This window comes from Oncorhynchus mykiss, chromosome 14 (assembly GCF_013265735.2).
Source record: "Oncorhynchus mykiss isolate Arlee chromosome 14, USDA_OmykA_1.1, whole genome shotgun sequence".
Taxonomy (NCBI): domain Eukaryota; kingdom Metazoa; phylum Chordata; class Actinopteri; order Salmoniformes; family Salmonidae; genus Oncorhynchus; species Oncorhynchus mykiss.
This window is the reverse complement of record NC_048578.1, coordinates 7,276,654-7,295,292: the sequence shown is the minus strand read 5'-3', so window position 1 is coordinate 7,295,292 and position 18,639 is coordinate 7,276,654. Positions and strand designations below refer to the sequence as shown.

At 41.8% G+C, this 18,639-nt stretch overlaps 1 protein-coding gene across 5 annotated transcripts in view; it reads right to left on the bottom strand.

Moving 5' to 3' along the window:
* Positions 1-18,639, bottom strand: part of LOC110488661 (protein diaphanous homolog 1) — a 134,123-nt gene that overhangs the window by 90,195 nt on the left and 25,289 nt on the right. For 4 of the 5 annotated variants that reach the window (XM_036942774.1, XM_036942775.1, XM_036942771.1 and 1 more), the window contains exon 2: positions 724-750. The exons of the other annotated variant lie outside the window; for it this stretch is intronic. In XM_036942774.1, the coding sequence (XP_036798669.1) occupies positions 724-750 (27 nt within the window). The remainder of the gene's footprint in view (positions 1-723; positions 751-18,639) is intronic. 5 annotated transcript variants of the gene reach the window in all.

The following is an 18,639-nucleotide window of genomic DNA, read 5'->3' as shown; positions in this document are numbered from 1 at the left end:
TAAACCAGTAATACCGTAAATACCGGGGTAGGCAGTCGTTCTTAAACTTACTTGTGTGCTAAACCAGTAATACCGTAAATACCGGATTAGGCAGTCGTTCTTAAACTGACTTGTGTGCTAAACCAGTAATACCGTAAATACCGGGGTAGGCAGTCGTTCTTAAACTGACTTGTGTGCTAAACCAGTAATACCGTAAATACCGGGGTAGGCAGTCGTTCTTAAACTGACTTGTGTGCTAAACCAGTAATACCGTAAATACCGGGGTAGGCAGTCGTTCTTAAACTGACTTGCCTAGTTAAAGAAAAAGGTTAAATACATTTAAAGTAAAATAACCTTTGAGTAGCAGACTTCCTGTGAGATCATAGCTTGTTTAACCCCTTCCTGCCCTGGGCCTAACCTACCTACAACCCCCCAACCCAGACCCAACCTGTAACCTAGGCCGGCCCTTCAGACGAACCACTGAGTCAGGGAGGCACAGACGGACAGGCAGGCACCATTCAACAGTATGTGTCGATACAACCAGGGTGAGTAGTACAGACAACATGGTTGAGTTATTATGGGGTGTTACTGCAACAACCAGGCTCATGGGGGTTGTAGTGTGGTATGGATAGAGGGGCATGGGGAGGGGTTAGTAGTGGACTACAGGGTGAGATGAGATGCAACAAAGACAGTCAGATGATTATGACTGGGATGTGGGCACACACAAACACACACACAACCTACCTCATCAGGAATCAGCCGTTTGAGTTTCTGTACAGAGAGGGGAGGGGGAGGAGTGGGGGGGTTGAGAGAACGAGTGAAAGAAAGAAATAGGGAGATTGAACAGGGGAAGAGGGAGACATTGAGGGATACGGGGAGATCGAGGGAGGGATTAAGGGACAGACAGAAGGAGAGAAAGAGAGGGAGTGGGGGAGAGAGGAAAGGATCAATTAGGATCAGACAGGGAACGTCTCTACAAAGGTCATCATTAATCATTGCGGACAGAGGGGAATAGGCTACAGGTAGATCAATATCACAATAACAGACTACTTCATTAAACACAGTTACACATTACACACTGGATCAATCAAGAACATACACACTTAGATTAGCTCACTAATTCCTCTTGTACGACGTCATGGATCATCTGAACAATTCCACATGCAGGGATTGATCCATTTTATTTTGCGATTAGGGGATTTCAGATTTTTTTTGACAGGTAGAATGACAGTACAATTGCACTAGCAAATCCTTGCCACAAGGTGTCAGGCTACACCAATGAATAGCTTAGTGAAGGCAGGGTCTCAATTGATAATTGGCCAACACCAGGTGGCGCTGAAGATCACACACAAATCGAAACACAACTATGGAAAGCTTATGGGGCAAGTTCCTCACTTCCTATGTTTGCATTCTACATAACTGCAAAAGATAAGCCAGAAATAAGATGCATGATCTCTGTAACGGTGCTTCCAAACATGGCCCATAATGACTGTCCCACATGCCAGCATCTGGAGCCAATCAGCAGCCACCCAGAGGGTCACAGGCCACAGAACACACACTGAACAACAACCTAGGCTCAACATGTTCAACGGCTTTATAAAGTCAACCTTCAGGGGAAGACAAACAGAGGAACACACACACACACACACCTCTCATCTCTCTCTGAGCCAGCCTTCCTAGGTTTTGTTATGTCGGATATAGGCTTTAATTAGGTAAGAAGTCTAATTAGAAGGCTCTTTATCAAAGTGATTTGATTTGTCAACTGTGCCTTTTCTCATTGTAAAAAAATAAATAAAATGGTTACTTTATCCAAATATTGAATAGGCAGATCAATACATGTTTATGCAGGGGGGGGGGATAATAGCCTACTACTTTGGAGATCATAAAAACTATTAAATAAATGATGTTACTTGGCTGGTCACTGATCGGCTCTCTGTAGCAATTCATTCTATGCAGGTGGGTCGGGTTGAAGAGAAAAATCTGTCCAGAATGCTTGATTTTGAAAGAAGCTAACCACACTTAGCTAGATAGCTAACTAGCTACTAAATTAGCAGACCAAATGCACAACTGCAGAGCATTTAGCACATTTTAGACAGTTAACTAAATAGTTACAAGATATCTAGCTGTCAAACATTTAGTTGTAAATTCCATACTATGACTCACAAGGCTCTAGTCTCTTGTCATTGTGTGCTTGTAAACAAACACCACGTGACTGGGGACAACCAGTAGGCTTCATCATGAAAAATGATGTGACAGGTGAAATAAAGTACGCAATCTTCTTTATCTCCTAACGTATAGCACACGTTGACTGCAAGTATTTACTTAAAAAGTAGCTACAAATATTAATTTTTTTTAAATATATTTTTTTTTAACTTCAAATAAATAGTTTCAACGGTATTGAAAAAAAAAACATCCCGTGACTTTTTCCAAATACCCGGTATACCGCCCAAGCCTATATTACCTTCTGGTAACTTTCACACAAGTACTTTGGGAACACATTCAGATTGATGTCTGCCATCCCGGTCCCAGCCATTATGACCCTCATCAAAGAACTATTAGGTCTGCAGCTAGACTGAATAGGAGTCGTGATGTGTTGGACGTCTGCTCCATTCTATTTCTATGGTTTTGGGCTGACATTAACTGCTACCCTTTAAGAAATACCAGACATGGTATGAGGAACTTGTGGCTCACAAATGTCAAAGGAATGGAACGGGAGTCAACCTACCTCCCTCAAAACACACACACACACACACACACACACACACACACACACGTTTTAATATGCAGCACCCCAGTTATCCAACCTCTATAGGTTAACAATACGCGTGAACTCACGAGGGCTCAACCGTTAAACTGATGTGTATTCAAACACACTCATGGGCACATACACAAACAAAAAGGCCGACACTGCACATTGTTGTTCACATGATAGATGTTATCACACAGGGTGCTATTTGGGAAGCAGCCAAAGAGCTGGTAATGGAGACTACCTGTGTAGTGCTGTTCTTCTATAGTACACAATGTGAATATCCTCTAATGACGGAAACAAACATTATGTGGCCACATAAATGCATTTTCAAAGCTACAGCACACAAAGGACCTGCTTCGTGCTTTCATTTTTGGCAAGGAATACAAAAATACTGCGATAGTGGTATCGTCCTGGGCCTAATTCTTATACAGGTCAGTGTGATGACCAATTGGTGTTCGTCTCCTGCAGTGAACACGGATCCTGATCCCCTCTACTGGGGGGTTTCCGCTTAGGCTACATCGACGACAACAAGTGCGGGCGCAAACACGCAGCTCAACGTTTCCGTCAGAAATTGAGCCAGACAACGTAACCGGAAAGATAGGAATTTACCGGACATCCATATGCATTGGGTGCGTAACGTAATAGGGCATCCACCCGCGGTGCTCAAAATACCATCTATAGATGATCGTAATTCATTTGAACAGAATAGAAAACAGCCTGTAAAGTCGTAATAAAATAAAGTAGTACGATGTTCTTATACCAACATGAAAGGTTTTGTTGAAAAGCAAATCATTACTCTAGGTGGCCACAAAAATGAAGAAATTGTAAAACTGATGTTGGACAATGAAATCCGATATGTAAATTAACATGCGTTAAGGCTGGGTCGTTAAGAGAAAGCTTATTGTACAATGCTCTTGTGAAACGAGGCCCGAGCCATGCATTTATGAAAGCACTTGTTACCCTGAAGCAGCCATTCTAAAAACAGCTGATGCCATGATGGTGCCATTTAACCCACAAGGCCTGAACGTGAGAATACAGACACAAAGAACTCTGGGTAATCACACAGGAAACAGAGTGTGTATATGAGAGAGAGATAGGAGAAAATGTCCAAAGTTATATTCCCCCCACCACACATAGCCTTCACACTGTCAGGTCAGGCCACCAGCTTAACTCGGAGTAATTAAAAAGAGATGAGAACAGGCTGCTTTCCTTGTGAGAACTTCACAAAGAGGATCACCACACACACACACACACAAGTGCTGTGTAATTATCCTTCTAAAAAGTACCCTGCTTTACAGGCACTTGCCCAGAAAACCACACAGAGTTCCCAAAGGACCATCATTAAACAAAGACAAAAAGAAGCACAGAACCAAAAGAGCAGAAGAAATGTATTTGGTTCTTGTGGTTCCTAGGAAACGTAGTGGAAGTCAGCATTTAAGCGCTTGGCTTGTGACAAGAACATAATGAGCCAGTCAGCCTCTCTTCACAGCACTGTCACTACTAATGTACAGCTCCCACCCAGAACCATAAGACAGCACTCTGTGTGTGTGTGTGTGTGTGTGTGTGTGTGTGTGTGTGTGACAGCTATGCTGAGCGAGAGGGACAAAGAAAGCAAGAGAGCAGATTGAGAAATCGAAGAGAAAGAGAGAAAAAGAGCCCGTGTTGAGATGTGTTATTACACACACTTGAACCATTACTCACTTCCCTTTAGAGACAAGCAGAGGTCAGAGTAATGTCACAGTAACTTAACTGACCAACTGAATGATTAAGGAATAACCCCTTTATTGCACCTGTGATCTCTCTCTCTCACACACACACACTTGGTGTTTCCTTCTGAAAAACAAAGTCCAGTTTAGACCACGGTTTATACTACTGCTAGTTACATACCTATTAAGGAGAAAATGACTATTTTGGAGAGGGATGGATAGAGGGAGATTGTGCATGTTGTTATCTCCACTGTGGCTGTTGATGTGAGTGTTTGCAGCATTGCCATGGCTCCCTGGTGGCGGCTGTGCTCCGCTGAGCGGTGAGGGATGATGTCACCGGGAGGGGTTCTCTAGCAGGCGACACGCCCGTACACAAGTGACAACACTTCCTGTTCACAGATACCACGGGAAGTCAGTAACATAGTGAAACCTGACTCACTATCAGTCCCGAGGGGAGATCTAGGAAATCACATCCTTCTTTATTCCAACATGGTGTATTAGTGTTGTCACGATACCAGAATGGACTTCGATACCAGGTTTAGTATCACGATACGCGATACCGTCATGACACTCGATTCCAAAACGACACCAACACAATACAGCGACAAAAAGTCAGGCCTAGTCACATTACAGGTGAATGCGTATTATTCAATAGGTGAGTTGAGCTGGTTTTAGCTGATTTCACGGGGCTACACATGACAAACAATCCCTTCTGTTTACGACTTATTTTAATAGCAACTGCTAAGAGAACATTTTATTGAGCAACAATATTGGCATAGAAGAAGCAATCACTTATTTTATAAAAAAGTGTGCGCTGTCTAAGTAATGACATGTGCAAGGCAGAATGCGGCTGTGGAATCTGACCTTGTGGGTATGCAACATGGTGGAAACCAGACGGGAGACGAATTAGTTTTTTTGTGACAATCAGCATATTTTGCTTTTACGGTTTGCATATTATCACAAACAACAAACAAAGTACCAGGGTAGAGTGAACTGATGTTGCTTCAGCTGTAAGCTAGCAGGGAAAGTTACCCTACAATTAAAAAGGTGGAAGCCACCGGTGTCTTGCTTTGTAAAAGTGTTCTAGCCTGTATGGACATTGTTCTGCGACAACAGTAATGAACAGTTTTAACACTCCTACATACTGTCGGTGCATTATTCCAGTGTGTTAACGTCCACGCAGCATCAGTGGGGAGATAACGCAACCCAGAAAGCTCTAGCGATGATTGAACAAGTGGAGTGGGCACTTTGCTCTGATAGACCGACTTGAGCCTCTCATTCACCTTAGACATTTGACAGAAGTACTGAACGTAAAAAAATTTGAGTATCGAGCAGTTTCATTTTTTTTGTGTGTGAAAAATACAGAGGTTTCGATACGCCGTGCAACACTAGTGCGCGTGTTACATGCTGAACACACCGCTTGCGTTACTTGCGTTTGCGTTGCAAAATAACATTTACACATGCATGTTATTCAACCATTCCATCCAAACTGGTCGTGCGCAGACTCGCGCGTGTCCGGTGTTGTCAGGATGCTGCTGTGTGCCTTAAGGCAGGCAGCCACTGGTTAGGCCTAGGTGTGTTACACGTGGCTACATTGCGTACTTTGTCCCTGAGGAACACTTGACTGTTTACACATGATCAAACACTCGTTGAGAGATAAACAACTTGACAGAGAGAGAAGAGAGACAAGCATACACACAACTAACACATGACGAACACAGAATGGTAATGATCATTCACAACAGAAAAAAAAAAAAAAAAAGAGGCAAAAATAATGCTGGTAAATCAACTGAGACATTAACATAACACCAGCAGTCACTTTACATGACATGGAATGGTTTGCTTTCCTTAAAACCACCCCAAAGCTTAACATACTCAGTCAACACAGAAACACAACAAAACTCACGACCAACAAGCCACGCACCAGCAGCACACTCTAAGCCAGGGATCTAGATTAAGCCACGGCCTGTTTTTTTTCCCTCTTGAGCAGACGGTCATGTGACCAAACAGAAGCCCAAAACATAATCATTTCCAACCTTGCTTACATTTGTATGAGACCACATTATCCCTCGATTACGCGTGGGAATACTTTGGAAAAGATTTCCCAAATTAAAACCATTTGTAGCGAATTCGCTTTTTTCAGAAAACAGGGGGGGGGGGGGCAAATAAAATCAGAAGCAGTTCCATGGGTTAGGTCTATATTTGACAGTTCACAAAAACAAAACAAAAAAATCTGTGACAGCTTCATCATACCCCTTTTCCACCCATGCCACCCCCCTGGCAGTGTGTATATAAAGTAACCAGGAAGTCCTTGGTTATATTAGGCTCCTTCCTTTTTATTATTTCACATCAGACTGTCTCCCTGGTTCACTGTGGCTGGCACTTACGCCTGACCGACCCCTGCTCCCTGTGTGTGTGTGTGTGTGTGTGTGTTGCATAGCCTCCATGCAAGTCTTCATGAGTGTGTCCAAGTGGGGCGTTTTTTTCCGCATGACTGCGCCATCCTTGAAGGGCCGTCCCTAATGATAAAACAAAAAAAACTAGCCCAGAACAACAAGAGAGGTTAACGCGATCCGGCCATGTCTGTACTGCTGCATGACGGCCTGTAAGCATTTCCGCTGGCAGATAAGTGAGAGAGTCATTAAAGAATGTAGAGCGCATTCCCACTGAAACCATGTCTGTCTGGTGGTATTACACACAGGCTGGCGGACATATTATGTAGGATCATTTAGAAATGTTAGGGGAATCGTCAACAACCTGCTTAATGTGGCATGCCCCACCTGAATAGAATACTAATGAGGCTATGTACGAAATGTGTGATTTGCATGTACTGTAAAAGCAACATGCCAAAAGGAGTTCAACTCTGAACAGAAAAGGCTTCCATTCATAACGTGCAGGCACCAAAAGACGCTGCTGAATGTAAAATCCAATCAAATACAACAGATTTAGACATTACCGTGAAATGCTTACTTACGAGCCCTTAACCAAAATGCTGAGTTAAAAAGAAAAGTGAAATAATGAGGATATAAACAGTGCCTTCGGAAAGTATTCAGACCCCTCGACTCTTTCCACATTTTGTTACATTAGTCTTATTCTAAAAACGGATTCAATAAAAAAAAAACTCAGCAATCTACACACAACCCCCATAATGACCAACTGAACACAGATTTAGACATGGTTGCAAATATGAAACAAAGATTGAACTCTTTGGCCTGAATGCCAAGCTTCACGTCTGGAGGAAACCTGGCACCATCCCTACGGTGAAGCATGGTGGGGATATTTTTCAGCGGAAGGGACTTTGGGGCTAGTCAGGATCGAGGCAAAGATGAACGGCGCAAAGTACAAATAGATCCTTGATAAAATAATATGCTATTTTGAGCTCTCAGGACCTCAAAATAGGGTGAAGGTTCCCCTTCCATCAAGACAACAACCCTAAGCACACAGCCAAGACAAAGCAGGAGTGGCTTCGGGACAAGTCTCTGAATGTCTTTGGGTGGCCCAGTCAGAGCCCGGACTTAATCCTGATTGAACATCTCTGGAGAGACCTAAAAATAGCCTTGCAGCAACGCTCCCAATCCAACCTGACAGAGCTTGAGAGGATCTACAGAGAAGAATGGGAGAAATTCCTCAAATACAGGTGTCAAACTTGTAGTGTAATACCCAAGAAGACTGTAATCATTGCCAAAGGTGATGCAACAAAGTACTGAGTAAAGGGTCTGAATACTTAAGTAAATGTAATAAGAATTTTCATAAATTAACAAAGTTAAAAATAACTTTGCTTTGTCATTGTGGAGTAGTGTGTGTAGATTGATGAGGGGGGGAAAACAATTGAATACATTTTAGAATAAAGCTGTAACCTAATAAAATGTGGAAAAGGTAAAGGGGTCTGATACTTTCAGAAGGCACTGTACAAGGGGTACAGGATAAAGTGACTATGCATAGATATTAAACAGAGTAGCAGCAGTGTGTGTGGTGTGTGTAGTATGTGAGTGTGTGGTTAGAGTCCAGTGAATGTACAGTACCAGTCAAAAGTTGACACACCTACTCCTTCAAGGGTTTTTCTTTATTTTTACTATTTTCTACATTGTCGAACAATAGTGAAGACATCAAAACTATGAAATAACACATATGGAATCATGTAGTAACCAAAAGTGTTAAAGAAACCAAAATATATTATAGATTTTTCAGTGTAGCCATCCTTTGCTTTGATGACAGCTTTGATCACTCTTGGCATTCTCAACCAGCTTCACCTGTAATGCTTTTCAAATAGTATTTAAGTAATTCCCAAATATGCTGAGCACTTGTTGGCTGCTTTTTCTTCATTCTGCAGAGTCCTTAGTGATGTGGACACCAAGGAACTTGAAGCTCTCGACCCGCTATGGTGGCAAGGTGGAACGCACAACTCATTTAGAACAGCAGTGTTGGCCTACAAGAGGGAGCGGTTAAGAACGGACAGCTTATTGGGGATTGTGGCCTATGCAGATGTCCAAGGCACTGCAATATCAGTGCAAGAGGCATCACTACAGTCCCTGGTTTGAATCCAGGCTGTTTCACATCTGGCCGTGACTAGGAGTCTCATAGGGCGCCGCACAATTGGCACAGCGTTGTCCGGGTTTGGCGGGGGAAGGTCGTCATTGTAAATAATAATTTGTTCTTAACTGACTTGCCTAGTTAAATAAAGATTAAATTATATATATATATATATATATATATATATATATATATATATATATATATATATATATATATATATATATATATATATATATATATATATATATATATATATATATATATATATATATATATATATATATTACGAATTAAGTATATATGTGCCATTGCTAAAGCAACTACAATTGTCTTAATTTTCCTCTCTTTGTAGCTGTTTTTATTTGTCAAGCCACAACTGATTGAGCCAAATAAAACATTTTGGTTGTACTAGCACCTCTATTTTGGAAAAATTCTTTTTTTCTTTTTTGTGCCATTTTAAAGGAATGATTTTGACCACATATGGCTAATTAGGTGACATTTCTAAATGCAAATAGACAAGGTTGTGCATGAGTACTGAGGCTGAGAACTTATTTATCACTGGTTCTATCTTACCGGTGTGTGTATGATGCTAGCAGAATTATTTGATAAATTACACTTTTTCTATGCGTACGACCAGTCGTGTTTTAGAATAGTTTCTACACAATATTGATAAATGAGGCCCCTGAAGAAGATATACTTTTTCCTACCTTATGTGCCCACAAACTAGAGGTCGACCGATTAATCGGAAAGGCCGATTTCAAGTTTTCATAACAATCGGAAATCGGGGTTTCGCGAATGCAGTAAGCCAAGGTAAGTTGCTAGCTAGCATTAAACTTATCTTATAAAAACAATCAATCATAAATCACTAGTTAACTACACATGGTTGATGTTTTACTAGATAGTATCATATAATATTGCATATAATCTGACTGAGCATACAAGTATATAAGTATCTAAGTATCTGACTGAGCGGTGGAAGGCAGAAGCAGGCAAGTAAATATTCATTCAAACAGCACTTTCTTTGCGTTTTGCCAGCAGCTCTTCGTTGTGCATCAAGCATTGCGCTGTTTATGACTTCAAGCCTATCAACTCCCAAGATGAGGCTGGTGTGACCGAAGTGAAATGGCTGGCTAGTTAGTGCGCACTAATAGCGTTTCAAACATCACTCGCTCTGAGCCTTGGAGTGGTTGTTTCCCTTGCTCTGCATGGGTAACGGTGCTTCGAGGGTGGCTGTTGTCATTGTGTTCCTGGTTCGAGCCCAGGGAGGAGCGAGGAGAGGGACGGAAGTTATACTGTTACACTGGCAATACTAAAGGCTAAATTGATTTTATTGATGTATTATATTAAAATAAGTGTTCATTCAGTATTGTTGTAATTGTCATTATTACAAATAAAATAATAAAAATCGTCCGATTAATCGGTACCGGCTTTTTTGGTCCTCCAATAATCGGTATCAGCGTTGAAAAATCATAATCGGTCGACCTCTACCACAAACGTTTGGATATACTGGTAAATTTACCACGTTGTTAGCTAGCAAGCTAATGGAGGTAACAAACATGCCTGAACAAGGTGCAAAACAAATGGGTAACGGTCCAAGTGGAGTTTTAGAATGGCCCGTGACATGAATGTAAAATATGCCCCCCCCCATATGTGACAGGAAGAAAGAAACATTGCACTGGTATTGTGGATTAGATCTTTTGAACTGTTTGGGCTAGAATCAATCCGTGTTCGCTGTAGTAATGGTGCAAGCATGACGCTTACAAATCTGCACTTGTGAAACAACGCAACAGTGAAATCTTATCATTAGAATAATTATTATATAATTTTTTCTAGCACTGGTGCTCCCAATTAAAAAATTTCAGGACACACAGAAAAATATTTTGAAGCACTTTAGAGCTCTGGTTGAGGGCTATTTCTGCCCCCTGGGTGAGAGCCCTTTCTGGAGCAGGAAGCTGTGACGAAGGCCCCACAGCCTGGAGCAATTATGGCCCTGTGAGTCCTTAGAAGCAAGATCTGCTGAAACAGACGCACTGAATTGATTACAGACAGAGGCAGCCTGTGGGATAAATGTTACAGAGCCGACAAATCGATCACTCACTGTCAGTCACTCACAACACCTCGGACAGAAGACCTCGAACCGATGCTCACACACAGAGACACGCAGTGGTAAAAACAGTGTCTTACACACATGTATTCTTTAAAAAAAACACACACAGGAATAGAATCAGACATAGGGAGGAATCCCCAGACAGCAGCTTAGAATAACTACCTCCATCTCCCTGCCTTCAACAAGTCCATTCACTGTTCCTCCTTCACTTACCCAGTACACACACAGTCCCTATAGCCCCCACCAACACACAAACACGGCCCTTATGCCAACAAGCAGCACAGCACCCAGCATTCCTGTCGCAACATCAGCTCTGCGGTGAAGCCCTCTCTCAGCAAGATTCACCATATGTCCCCTTGTAAGCCTAGGCCTTTGCCCTTGGCAGATGCCCCGATATACTATCAAACACTTATTCTGAGCATGTATAGTTACTGAACCCACAGCCTTGGTGTACTCAGCAGCATGATCTGACTGTCAGACCCCTGTTCCACACATCTCACAAAGTATTGCTCAGTACTGACTCTCCAGGAGCTGCTCAGATGTATACCAAGCACCTGCTGGGTACTTGCACTCTGACTGGGAGACAGCCTTTCACAGCTGTTCCAGGCGAATGAGGAGATAGTGTAGAGGGGTGCAGGGAGGAAGTGCACATTTCAATAACGTGCCAAACACAAAGCCTGAGTCTCAGTAATGATGAGGCTGCATAGAGCAGTTTTTCACACTGCGTACCCACACCCAGGGCATGCATCACCAGACTGTCAAACAGTCACAGTTAATATTTGATAACGCCCTCTCTATAGAAACAGACAGTGTGTCAGTGTTCCTAGAGGCACACATACAAAAGCTTGTTATTTTGCCTACTTGATATAATACAGCACTGGTCATTCATAATATTAGACTTCAGAGCGAGAGAGAGAGAGCGAGAGAGAGGGAGAGAGCGAGCACTAGCGAAACTCAGGCCTCTGAATATTCAGAGGTCAACAGCGACTCCATCACAGACTTCAGTGCAGCTTTTGACATTAATCGATCATAGTCTGCTGCTGGAAAAACTTGTGTGTTATGGTTTTACACCCCCCTGTTATAATGTGGATAAAGAGTTAGACAAGTAACAGAACACAGAGGGTGTTCATTAATGGAAGCCTCAAATGTAATCCAGTTAGAATCAGGAATTCCCCAGGTAACTGTTTAGGCCCTTTGCTTTTTTCAATTTTGACTAACGACATGCCACTGAGTAAAGCCAGAGTGTCTATGTATGCGGATGACTCAACGCTATACACGTCAGCTACTACAGCGACTGAAATGACTGCAACGCTCAACAAAGAGCTGCAGTTAGTTTCAGAGAGGGTGGCAAGGAATAAGTTAGACCTCGATATTTATAAAACTAAAAGCATTGTATTTGGAACAAAACTTCAACTAAATATTGTAATAAATAATGTGGAAATTGAGCAAGTTGAGATGACTAAACTGCTTGGAGTAACCCTAGATTGTAAACTGCGATGGTCAAAACATATTGATGCAGTAGTAGCTAAGATGGGGAGAGGTCTGTCTATAATAAAGCAATGCTCTGCCTTAACATCACTATCAACAAGGCAGGTCCTACAGGCCCTAGTTTTGTTTCACCTTGACTACTGTTCAGTCGTCTGGTCAGGTGCCACAAGAAAAAGGACTTAGGAAAATTGCAATTGGCTCAGAACAAGGCAGCACGGCTGACCCATGGATGTACACAGAGAGCTAATATTAATAACATGCATGTCAATCTCTCCTGGCTGAAAGTGGAGAGAGATTGACTTCAACACTACATTTATTTGTGAGAGGTATCGACATGTTGAATGCACCGAGCTGCCTGTCTAAACTATTGGCACACAGCTCGGACAACCATCCATACCCCACAAGACATGCCACAAGGTCTCTTCACAGTCCCCAAGTCCAGAATAGACTATGGGAGGCACACAGTACTACATAAAACTCTATTCAACATCATGTAACTGATGCAAGCAGTAAAATTAGAATAAAAAAAATATATATTAAAAAACACCTTATGGAACAGCGGGGACTTTGAAGCAACAAACATTGCGACACACGCACGCACACACTTAGTACTGTAGATTAGAGGTCGCCCGGTTATTATTTTTCAACGCCGATACAGATTATTGGAGGACCAAAAAAAGCAGATTTGTATTTATAATAATGACAATTACAACAACAATACTGCTCTATCAAATATTAAATCATAAACTTAAATTATAATAAACACAGAAATACGAGCCTTTGGTCATTAATATGGTCAAATCCGGAAACTATTATTTCGAAAACAAAACGTTTATTCTTTCAGTGAAATAGGGAACCGTTCCGCATTTTATCGAATGGGTGGCAAACCTAAGTCTAAATATTGCTGTTATATTGCACAACCTTCAATGTTATGTCATAATTATGTAAAAATTCTGGCAAATTAGTTTGTAATGAGCCAGGCTGCCCAAACTGTTGCATATACCCCTACTCTGCTTGCACAACACAAGAGAAGTAACACAATTTCCCTAGTTAATATTGCCTGCAAACATGCATTTATTTTAACTAAAGGTTAAGGTTTAAAGGTTTAAAAATATATACTTCCGTGTATTGATTTTAAGAAAGGCATTGATGTTTATGGTTAGGTACATTCGTGCAAATGCGCTTATGTTAAATCGTCACCCGTTCGGCGAAGTTGAAGTAGACTGATTCAATAAATTAACAGCCACCGCATTGATTATATGCAACGCAGGACAAGCTAGATAAACTAGTAATATCATCAACCATGTGTGGTTAACTAGTGATTATGTTAAGACTGATTGTTTTTTATAAGATAAGTTTAAATTTAATTTTTTTAAACTCAAGTATTCATTCCCCTCTAATCTTTTTTACAGTTACAACCTTATGCTAAAATGTATTGAAATTTTTTTTTTCATCAAATCTACACACAATACCCCATCATGACAAACCAAAAACATGTTTAGACATTTTTGCCACTTAGACAAAAACAGAAATACCTTATTTACATAAGCATTCAGACCATTTGCTGAGACTCGAAATTTACAGTGCCTTGCGAAAGTATTCGGCCCCCTTGAACTTTGCGACCTTTCGCCACATTTCAGGCTTCAATCATAAAGATATAAAACTGTATTTTTTTGTGAAGAATCAACAACAAGTGGGACACATTCATGAAGTGGAACGACATTTATTGGATATTTCAAACTTTTTTAACAAATCAAAAACTGAAAAATTGGGCGTGCAAAATCATTCAGCCCCCTTAAGTTAATACTTTGTAGCGCCACCTTTTGCTGCGATTACAGCTGTAACTCGCTTGGTGTATGTCTCTATCAGTTTTGCACATCGAGAGACTGACATTTTTTCCCATTCCTCCTTGCAAAACAGCTCGAGCTCAGTGATGTTGGATGGAGAGCATTTGTGAACAGCAGTTTTCAGTTCTTTCCACAGATTCTCGATTGGATTCAGGTCTGGACTTTGACTTGGCCATTCTAACATCTGGATATGTTTATTTTTGAACCATTCCATTGTAGATTTTGCTTTATGTTTTGGATCATTGTCTTGTTGGAAGACAAATCTCCGTCCCAGTCTCAGGTCTTTTGCAGACTCCATCAGGTTTTCTTCCAGAATGGTCCTGTATTTGGCTCCATCCATCTTCCCATCAATTTTAACCATCTTCCCTGTCCCTGCTGAAGAAAAGCAGGCCCAAACCATGATGCTGCCACCACCATGTTTGACAGTGGGGATGGTGTGTTCAGCTGTGTTGCTTTTACGCCAAACATAACGTTTTGCATTGTTGCCAAAAAGTTCAATTTTGGTTTCATCTGACCAGAGCACCTTCTTCCACATGTTTGGTGTCTCCCCCAGGTGGCTTGTGGCAAACTTTAAACAACACTTTTTATGGATATCTTTAAGAAATGGCTTTCTTCTTGCCACTCTTCAATAAAGGCCAGATTTGTGCAATATACGACTGATTGTTGTCCTATGGACAGAGTCTCCCACCTCAGCTGTAGATCTCTGCAGTTCATCCAGCGTGATCATGGGCCTCTTGGCTGCATCTCTGATCAGTCTTCTCCTTGTATGAGCTGAAAGTTTAGAGGGACGGCCAGGTCTTGGTAGATTTGCAGTGATCTGATACTCCTTCCATTTCAATATTATCACTTGCACAGTTCTCCTTGGGATGTTTAAAGCTTGGGAAATCTTTTTGTATCCAAATCCGGCTTTAAACTTCTTCACAACAGTATCTCGGACCTGCCTGGTGTGTTCCTTGTTCTTCATGATGCCCTCTGCGCTTTTAACGGACCTCTGAGACTATCACAGTCCAGGTGCATTTATACGGAGACTTGATTACACACAGGTGGATTGTAATTTATCATCATTAGTCATTTAGGTCAACATTGGATCATTCAGAGATCCTCACTGAACTTCTGGAGAGAGTTTGCTGCCCTGAAAGTAAAGGGGCTGAATAATTTTGCACGCCCAATTTTTCCGTTTTTGATTTGTTAAAAAAGTTTGAAATATCCAATAAATGTCGTTCCACTTCATGAATGTGTCCCACTTGTTGTTGATTCATCACAAAAAAATACAGTTTTATATCTTCATGTTTGAAGCCTGAAATGTGGCAAAAGGTCGCAAAGTTCAATGGGGCCGAATACTTTCGCAAGGCACTGTAGCTCATGTTTCCATTGATCATCCTTGAGATGTTTCTACAACTTGGAGTCCCACCTGTGGTAAATTCAATTGATTGGATATGATTTGGAAAGGCACACACTTGTCTATATAAGGTCCCACAGTTGAGAGTGCATGTCAGATTTAAAACAAAGCCCTGAGCTCAAAGGACAGGATTGTGTCGAGGCACAGATCTGGGGAAGGGTATCAACAATGTCTGCAGCATTTAAGGTCCCCAAGAACACAGTGGCCTCCATTATTCTTAAATGGAAAAAGTTTGGAACCACCAACACTCTTAATGAGCTGGCCGCCCAGCCAAACTGAGCAATCCGGGGATAAGGGTCTTGGTCAGGGAGTTGAAGAAGAACCATAGGATCACCCTGACAGAGTTCCAGAGATCCTCTGTGGAGATGGGAGAACCTTCCAGAAGTACAACCATCTCTGCCAAATCAGGCTTTTAAGGTAGATTGGCCAGCCATTTCTCAGTAAAAGGTACATGACAACCCGCTTGGAGTTTGTCAAAAGGGACCTAAAGGACTCTCAGACCATGAGAAACAAGATTCTCTGGCCTGAATGCCAAGTGTCACATCTGGAGAAAACCTGGCAACATCCCTCCCGGTGAAGCATGACCGTGGCAGAATCAAGCTATGGGGATGTTTTTCAGCGGCAGGGACTGGGAGACCAGTCAGGATCGAGGGAAAGATTAATGAAACAAAGTACAGAGAGATCCTTGATGAAAACCTACTCCAGAGCGTTCAGGACCTCAGACTGGGGCAACGACCCTAAGAACACAGCCAAGACAACGCAGGAGTGGCTTTGGGACGAGTCTCTAAATGTCCTTGAGTGGCCCAGCCAGAGCCCGGACATGAACATCTCTGATGAGACCTGAAAATAGCTGTGCAGCGACACTTCCCATCCAACCTGAGAGCTTGAGAGGATCTGCAGAAAAGAATGGGAGAAACTCCCCAAATACAGGTATATCCAGCTTGTAGCTTCATACCCAAGAAGACTTGAGGCTGCAATTGCTGCCAAAAGTGCTTCAACAAAGTCCTGAGTAAAGGGTCTGAATACTTGCGCAAAAGTCTAAAAAACAGTTTTTGCTTTGTCATTATGGGGTTATTGTGTGTAGATTGATGAGGGGGAAAAACTATTTAATACTTATTAGAATAAGGCTGTAATGTAATAAAATGTGGAAAAGGTCAAGGGGTCTGAATACTTTCCAAAGGCAATTTATTTGAAAATACAATGCATTTTTCTGGCCTGCAAATTAATTTTGACAAAAATTGCTCCCCAAAAATGTTTGCGGCCCTCCGTTGAATTTAGAAATGCCAAAGCGGCCCTCAAGCCAAAACTTTTGCCTACCGCTGCACTAGTAGGTACTAGCTAGATAACTACGGCATGGAACAGACAAAAGAGTTCAAAGCAGTTTCTTGGTTTCTGAATCGGCTATTTTGGTTTATGGCCTTGGTGGCCAGGCAAATTGGGCCCCACCTTAAGGCCAACTGGTCTTGCCCTTAAAATCACAATTATAGGTCTGCCCAGCATACCTCGTTGGTGGTGATAAAACAGTGTCAAAGTTCAAATAGTAACATTCATTTTCAAAAGGTTTTCAGCTAAGTGTACGCATGAAACATGCCTCCAGTTCACTCCAATGAAGAGTGATATTTCTCAGGTTCCCACTTCCTGCCTCTCTCCCATCTCTGTCTCTCTTCACCCCCACTCCCCATCTCTTCCTTTCATACATATGACACCTGATCAGCAGAAAGCCCGACCTACATCCCATCCTGTCACATCAGATTAGAGTGATTAATATGTTAATGACGGATTGCAGGTTAAGCTGTTTCCTACACTCACTGCCAACACCACCCTCACTTCACTTTTGCGTGCGCCATGCATGACCATTCATCTCACCGGTATAAATTATGTGTTGGCTATGTGTGTGTCTGAGGTATCGGAGCTGGGACTGTCATTCCCGTGTCGCCAACATTTTAAACCAATCTTAATAGAGAAAATGAGGGGAAGAGGGAGAGCGAGAGAGTGTGCGAGTGAAAAAGTCCAAACCCTTCCAAAGGCACAGATTCTTTCAGTGTGCTTATTCAAACTGACAGGGACAATTTACTCCAATGCCCCACACACATTGACAAAAAAAAAAACTCACTCTATGAATGACACAAGGTTCCACTGTGCTGTGTGCTTGTTTACCTGTGCTGTCTAGGGTGTAACAGGACAGCCTCAGACTAGCAGTAATCTGACAGTCAGAATGGGAGTCGCACTCCAATCCCTACTAATCCCACACAGAACACCGATAACGACATCATCATACACACACTGACAATGTTTATGGGACTGTTTATCTACATGGCCATCGGAGTCTGTCTGTCTATCTGGGTACTGCAGAAGCACGTAGCGACAGGCAAGAGAGAAAATCAGCAGCAGTTTTCAAGGAAAATAGACACGGACTAGGCTTGGGCGATATACCGTTTATTTTATTTATTTATGTTATTTTACCAGGTAAGTACCGTATACTGGGGTGTATTTCGAAATACCGACAAAATGATTTTCAATACCGTTTAAAAATATATTTATTTTCAGTGGGGGGAGGGGGCAGCGTGCTATGGCACAGCTTATAAATTACCACTGGCTGAATCTATTCCATCTGACTGCGCAATCCACTGTCTCATCAACCCAGCCAGGCAATTGATCACCACTATAAAAAGACTAACATTTAGTTTTCAACGGCAGAGATTTGTAAATTTGAAGTCAGAAGTTGACATACACCTTAGCCAAATACATTCAAACTCAGTTTCAAAATTCCTGACATTTAATCCTTGTAAAAATTCAGTTAGGATCACCACTTGAAGAATGTGAAATATCAG